General features: G+C 56.2%; 1 protein-coding gene across 1 annotated transcript; it reads left to right on the forward strand.

Moving 5' to 3' along the window:
- Positions 1–677: 677 nt before the first annotated feature.
- On the forward strand, positions 678–6,925 carry LOC117653413 (trithorax group protein osa-like). Its single transcript, XM_034399069.1, has one exon. It carries the CDS (start codon positions 1,058–1,060, stop codon positions 4,553–4,555), a length of 3,498 nt encoding a protein of 1,165 aa, XP_034254960.1. The 5' UTR covers positions 678–1,057; the 3' UTR covers positions 4,556–6,925.
- Positions 6,926–7,367: the final 442 nt, after the last annotated feature.

Here is a 7,367-nt window from a genome sequence, read left to right on the forward strand (position 1 = left end):
GGGACGGCTCGGGGACGGCTCGGGGACGGCTCGGGGACGGCGAGCTTGTCCAACAGCACGGTGACGGTGTCGTGGCGCTTCGTGCTTCGTACGCTTCGTGCGGTGCGTGAGGAGTCCTCCCCCGGCCCCGGCCACCCCCGGCTGCCTACGGCTGCCCAGTCTCCTCTCCTCTTGGAGTCGAGTCGCTTCCTTCCCTCTCTCTCCTTCTCTCTCTCTCTCTCTCTCTCTCTCTCTCTCTCTCTCCTCTCTCTCTCTCTCTCTCTCCTTGTCCGTGTGTGGATGGACCAGTCGAATTATTGACCTTGGGCGAAGGGGAGTAGGGTGAGAGAGGGCGGAGGAAGAGAAGGAACGGCTTGCGGCGAAGGCGAAGGAAGAGAAGGAAAGCAGGAGCGGGGCGAGCGGGGCTAGCGGGGCGCACTGGACAGGGGAGGGGTGGGAGGGGCAGAGGAGGGTGGGAGAGGGCAGCGGCAAGGAACCACCAAGAGCCGGGCCGGGCCGCCCGAACGTGGTCGGACGGACACGAAGGAGGAGGAGGGGGCACGAACGAGGGAGTGCGAGCGAGGCGGCGCGAGCGCGGGGCGCGGGGCGGGCGGCGGGGAAGCAGGCCGGGGTGGGGAGAGGAGCGGTGCGGCGCGAGAAGGGAGGGGAGGGGGACAACTTGTGATTTTGGAGGCATCGCTATTTCTCCGCTCCGCTCCTCCGTCGGCGCGGCGCTCGCTCGGCTCGGCGCTCGGCGTTCAGTCCTACCTACATACTTGGCGGAGAGCGGAGGCGAGGAGCTCGCAGCGGAGCGTGGCATTTTCGAGGCGCAGGCGCGATGTCCGCGTGGCGTGGCTCTCGCGTAGCCCAGTGATGTGAACAAGTGAACCCGGACAGTGCAACAGCGTGTTTGTAAACAGTGCAGTGCGGTGCAGTGTGGTGAGGTGCGACAGTGCAGTGCCATTCCAGTGGATTACTTTGGCGAGCGCGTACGACGCGCGTGGCGGGCGCATGGACGCCGAGAGTGTGTCGGCGGTGAGTGGTGAGCGAGGGCTGCCGCCATGCAGTGAGTGGTAGCATGGCCCACCCGGCTGCCGCCAACACGCAGCACCACTGCAAGGACTGCAACATCTTCTTCGACAGCTCCAACTCGCTGGACGTGCACCTGCAGTACCACCAGGAGAAGCCGCTGGGCAAGTGGGGGCCGGCCGGCGGCGCGGCGTCCAGCAGCCATGGCGAGGACAACAACAACTTCATCAAGCCTCACCCAGCCCTCACCGCGGCCCAAGGCCCTGGCAGTGCGGGCGCCAAGCGCGACCCAAGGGACTTTGGGTCGGTGACGGCGCCGGCAGACTCGAGCGACATGCAGGCATTCCAACAGCAGCCTGGCCAGAACTTCCAACCTTTCTCGCCGCAGTTCAACTTCAACAACAGAACGCGCAGTCCTACGCCCAACGGCATGACGAACCAAGGATTTGCCGGCCAGGGCGGCCAGCAGCAGCAACAGCAGCAACAGCAACAGGAGTTCAACAACATGCGGCCGTCGAGCGCGGGTTCAGTCAAACAAGAGCCCGGCACCTTTGGCTTCAACCAAGAGCCTCAGCCAGGTGAGCAGAACGGACCCAATAGCGGTTACATCTTAGGCCCCAACGACGACTTCCCCGTCATGCCGCCAGGCGGCCCTGGCGGCCCCGGCGGCGCGAGGCCGCCGTCGACGCCCGGATCGGCGCCTCCGCCGTCGCCCCAGTCGACGCAGATGCAGATCCCCACGTCGACGCCGTCGTACCGCTTCCACCCGTACGGCGGGCACATGCCGCAGCAGTACACCGAGCGCAGCGTCGTGTCGTCGTCCTCCCCCGTGCCGCGGCCGTCGCCAGCCCCCTCGCCGCAGCACTGCGAGAAGTGCGGCGTCATGTGTCCGTCGCAGGAGTCGCTGCGCGAGCACCAGGCCATGGCGCACCCGCCCCACGGCCCTCCACATGGCCCCCACGGCCCGCCACACGGCCCGCCACACGGCTTCCAACAGTTCCAGCCCTTCCGCCCCATCAAGGCCGAGGACGAGGAGTCCTCCATCCTGGACCTGGACTCGCAGAAGATCAACAACGCGTACCACCAGCAGCAGCAGCAGGAGGAGGAAAGGCGGCGCCAGCAGCAGATGGGCGGCCAGCACTCCGTCTCCGCGCTGCTCAACTGGGTCGACAACAACGCGCCCCCGCCGTCAGGACCCCCTGGCCATCCCCCCGGTCATCCCCCTGGCCACCCCGGCGGTCACCCCGGCGGCCATCCCGGTGGCCACCCTGGCGGTCACCCTGGTGGTCACCCCGGCGGCCACCCTGGCCAAATGTGGCAGCGCAACGGCATGCAGCCCGTCAACGTGGGCGTCAACGGCCCCCTCGGCGGCGGCATGCCACCCAGCCACATGGGTCCTGGGCCTGGCCCCGGCCCCGGCTCTGGTCCTGGAGGGCATCCTGGCGGGCATCCTGGAGGCCATCCCGGCGGCCACCCTGGAGGCCCGCCCTTCAACCCGGCGCACCACGGTATGCAAGTTCCTCACCCCCAGCCGCAGTACCAACACCGGCCGTACCTCAACGCGGGCCCCGGCGGCCCCGCTGGTCCTGGCGGTGCCGTCGGCGCCGTGCCCAGCGGCGAGAACGCCGTCAACGGCAGCCCCATGGCGCAGCAGCTCATCTCGTCGTCGGCGAACCCGCTGTCCCCAGGCGGAGGCCTGGACGGCGGCGGCCAGACCATGAGCAAGGGCGGCGGCAAGGTGAGCGGCAACGCGACGTGGAAGTCCAACGAGGCCCGTCGCCCCAAGACATACCACTGCTCGGCCTGTAACAAGTGGTTCACCAGCTCAGGCCACCTCAAGCGGCACTACAACACGACGCTGCACAAGAACGCCGTCAAGCAAAGCGGCGCGCCGGACCCGGCGTCGCTGCCCGTGAGTACGCACCACCACCCCGAGCGCGACCCGAAGCACGGCCCCAACGGCAAGCGTGCCACCCCCGTCAACCTAGACTCGTCGGCCAGTCCCGCGCCCAGCAGCGGCGGCGGCGAAGAGTCCTCGCCCAGTGACGACGCCAGCCACAGCAACGGCTTTGGACGCACCACCCCAGTGCTGCAGCAGCAGCCGCCCCCGCAGCAGCCCATGCAGCACATGCCGCCGCCCCACCAGCCCCACCAACTCACGGCGAGTCCCCCAAACCGGCTGGCAGGTCCCTCGGAGATGACAACGGGGGGCCTGCTGCCAATGTCACCGTACCACCACGACCCGGCCCTGGCGCCGCTGCCGGGTCAGCCTTCTCCAACTCAGCATCCTTTTTTAGGGGTGGGTTTGCACCCTTCCCTGCCGCCGCCACCGCTCTCGGCGCCTCACCCTATCCACCAGCCGTCGCCGCTTCACCATTTCCAGCATATCCCGCCTACCTCAATGGGCCCCAACCCGGGGGGGCACCACCCGCCCCCTTCCTCGATGGGCGGCCTCCATTCTACGATGACGGCTTACCCAAACGGTCTGCCCCCCCACGATTCTATCCCAACGACGCTCTCTACCAGCCACCACCACCCCCACCACCTCACCAGTACTACTGGTAACCCGCCGCTGGATGCGCCGGGCACGCTGCTGCCACCCATGTCCACCTTGGTGCAGTACCCGGCCAACCCGGCATTCGGCGTGGACAGCTACGGTGGATACGTGGTTAGCGCGTCCCAGAACGTGGGGGGGCTAAGTCCCGTCCCTATGGACACCAACGCGATGATGCCCCCAGGCCACGACGCCCACCTGTCGGCCAACGGCGACATCGGCATCAAGATCACCAACAGCTACTCGATGGCCTCGCTGAGCGTGGTCGATCCCCATCACCATCCTGAAGAGTCATCTGAGCACCTCGTCGAGGACACCAAGCCGGTCCTGGTGGACCTGGACGCCAAGCCGCCCCGGTCGCCGCCGGACTTCCCCACCTCGACGGACGACATCATGAGGGAGAAGGAGTTGCAGCGGCAGCGCATGGAGGAGACCGGGCAGCCCGCGCGCAAGCGGCGGAAGAGGCCGCGCTCGGAGGACACCAACGTGAACGTCATCTCCAGCTCCACGGAGGGCAAATCGCCGCCAGAGAAGTTCGAGAAGTACGACAAGGTGACCAACATGAGCGGCGGCCTGGTGTTCAAGTCGTCCATGATATCTGAGGGCGGCTTCCACAAATGCCTTGACTGCGACAAGGTGTTCAACAAGGCCTGCTACCTTACGCAGCACAACAAGAGCTTCCATGCAGGCGACAAACCTTTCAAATGTGATCGTTGTGGGAAACGCTTCACAACTGAGTACCTGTATAAAGAGCACCTGGGCAAGCATGCTGGTGATAAGCCCTACAAATGTGAGATGTGTCCGAAGCAATTCAACCACAAGACAGATCTGCGAAGGCACCTCTGTCTTCACTCGGGTGAAAAGCCGTACACTTGTGATGTTTGTGGTAAGGGATTTATTCGTAAGGACCACATGTTAAAACATGTCGAAACTCACAGCAGAAGCAAGCCTGCTAATCTTTTAAATGTGGGTATGCAACAAATTCGTGCTTAATCCCTTATCTAGTTAATCCAGTGAAACAAAGTGATTATTAGTTTCCTTTGTGCGTGTCTAGGGCATATTGGACTTGTTTGAAGCTGATGCTGGTGTGTCTGTCCAGATGGGGCAATGCAATAAGCTCTCTCCCAGTTATGTTGATTTAGATTGTTCTTATTAATTGTGCCAAATTTTTTGAAAGTTATGGGCCATTATTTTGTTAGGTTTCTGATGTCTGTTACGTTGTTCCTTTCATTTTTCTTGATTAGCGTCATTTAGACTTTTCAACGTTCCTTGCCTTTGTTAATTGATCATCTTAGTTTGAAGTTCTAATTTGTTTGTTTTTAAATGTAAAACTCAATTTTAATTGCAATTTATTTATTGTCATTTTAACTTGTGCTAAGTATGAAGTGTTACACCTGTTGTTGTGGGGAGCATGTGGGGGCGTGAAATGTGTGATTTTAATGTCCCCGACTTTAAGCAATAAACTGCTCAATTTAATTTACAGACTGAATGAATTTGTGAGTGTGTAAATGAATTGCACAGTATGAAATTATATCATGTATGGGTATCATATCAAATCAGGAATTGTAAGGATATCAAGATTAATTAATGTACCTGCCTTCAGGAGTGACATATCCAATGCAGCGTTTGTCATATATTTTTCCATAATGCTCATTTGTCTCCAAAGTGGCTCTAAGGGAGATGTGTTTGACACGGGTTTTGATCACAAAATTGTGAAGCAACTTTTTATCGAACTAACTGAATTGTGCAATCATGTTTTTAGAAATTTTCTTTGATGAAGTGAAAAATCATGCCTGATTTGTCTCTGAAATTTGGCCTGTTTTGAAACTAGTTTTTCTGTTAGTTGTGAACGTGTCTCTCGTGAATGTGTGACTGTCTGTGTGTGTGCGTATGAGAGAGTTCGGGGAACGAGTGACGTCACCGCGCCGAGGAAATGCCGATACGGCGGAGCGCGGCAAGGTGGGGGGTGGGGGGCAGGGGGCAGAGCGTGGGGTCGGGGGACGGCTCCTCAAACTCAAACGAGTCCGCAGCTTCGTCTGCCCTGCCGTGCCGTGGCGTGCCCTGCCGTGGCGTGCCCTGCCGTGGCGTGCCTTGCGCCGTGACGCTAGTGGCACCTGATCGCACCCCTGGCCTCTTGACGCAACTGGCGCGCCTGTCCGCCCTGTCCAAATTGTACCTTCAGCGTGCCTTGCCAGCCTTGCCTCGTCCTTGTGCTGCACGCGCAAGTCGTCTCAACCTTGTTTTAAGTTAATTTGCAAGTTAAATTGTCACAATGCCGTTTGATTTGGTCGCTCATGACACAGTAAACGAACGCACGTGTACGCTCTGTGCCATAAAGGAACGCAACGGGTTCACCTCTTGTAAGCTCTGTTTTTCTTTTGTCTGTGTTTTATTTCACCACTTTATCTCAGTAACTTTTAAAAAAATAAATATATTTATTGCACGGAGAGCGTCCGTGGTCTAAGTCAATGTAAATTAAGGAAACTGTGACGTCTCGCATTTTGTTTTCAATGGCAAGCAGTGACCTGATTGGATGAGTTTTTTTATTTTGTTTTAAGACTGATGACTGATGACATTTTTTTGTTTCTTGTAAATACTCGTGAGCAGCCATCAGAATTAAGCTTCACACACGAACAATTGCCGGTTGGATACCAGTTAGAATACAAAAAATAATTTTATACGATAAAGAGATAGGTACATAGCATGTGCTATGTCTTCTAGTATTCAACTATGAGCAAATGACAAGATCAAAGAAATGTTTTATGACAAGATTTTAAAGGATATTTTTTTCTTGACTCAAAGTGTAATGTAAATATGCTATATTATGTACAACCAGACATTCCACGGCGTTGTTGTTATGTTTGATATGTTTTGTATAGTTATTTTAGCCGCCATTTTCGGTTTGTTTGATTTGCCCTGATCAGAGGGACCCTTTGTTTTTGTTTACAGAAGAAATGTAAAGGTGTTATCAGTGTTGATATTAATCGATAGTCAATTTGCGTTACAACTCTTATAGCAAAAAAAAATATAGATAGATGGCTGTTCTTTTTGAGCTGCCTGCCATGCAATGTCATTTCCTATTTGAGGCAGCTCTTCGTGCCAATTGGTTTATGAAAATTCCATCCTGTGTACATTTAGAATGAAATTGTGAAAGTAATGAATTGTATTGAACTGTGAGTTACGTACTAGTGGTCGCCATGCTACCATTTAGTTCGCCTGACTTGTACATATTGGAACCCAGCTACCTCAACCTTAAGTCCGTAAACCATAGTTCTATTGACTGACTCTTCCGATGAATTATAGTGCAGCTAAATGTTTGAGTTGTTATTATATAGAGACATTAAAATGCAATTTTGCTCGAAACACTCTTTATTATTTCCCGTTCTAATTTCACCCCGCCCAAAAAAAAAAGAAAAAAAGAAAGTTATGAGGAATGAAAGTTAACTACTTGCACACAAACAATGAATAACTAAAATGGTAGTCAGCTGAAGATAACTTACAATTTCACACAAATGCACAATTTGATGAAAATATCATAGCTTGAGTCTCGTGATGGACCAAGATGGATGAAGAACAACGCTATGCAGTCAAAGCAGTCACACATGAAGCATGGGCTGCCTGCCTTTAGGCTGCGCCCCGCCGAGGGCTTATGGGACGTCCCGCGAGTGCGAGAGAGACAGAGCGACGAGAACGACTCGCGGAATCAGGCTGCTGATCAAGGATGAAATAACACTGAAAAAACGATTGCGTGGCCGGTATTTAAACACGACCATGACTGCGGCCCAAAAAGGACACAGTACGCGCC

The sequence above is a fragment of the Thrips palmi genome, unplaced genomic scaffold (genome assembly GCF_012932325.1).
Source record: "Thrips palmi isolate BJ-2018 unplaced genomic scaffold, TpBJ-2018v1 HiC_scaffold_8, whole genome shotgun sequence".
Taxonomy (NCBI): domain Eukaryota; kingdom Metazoa; phylum Arthropoda; class Insecta; order Thysanoptera; family Thripidae; genus Thrips; species Thrips palmi.

What these genes read in the sequence shown, in the direction of transcription:
- LOC117653413 (XM_034399069.1), top strand. Translation starts at nt 1,058, where the DNA reads ATGGCCCACCCGGCTGCCGCCAACACGCAGCACCACTGCAAGGACTGC.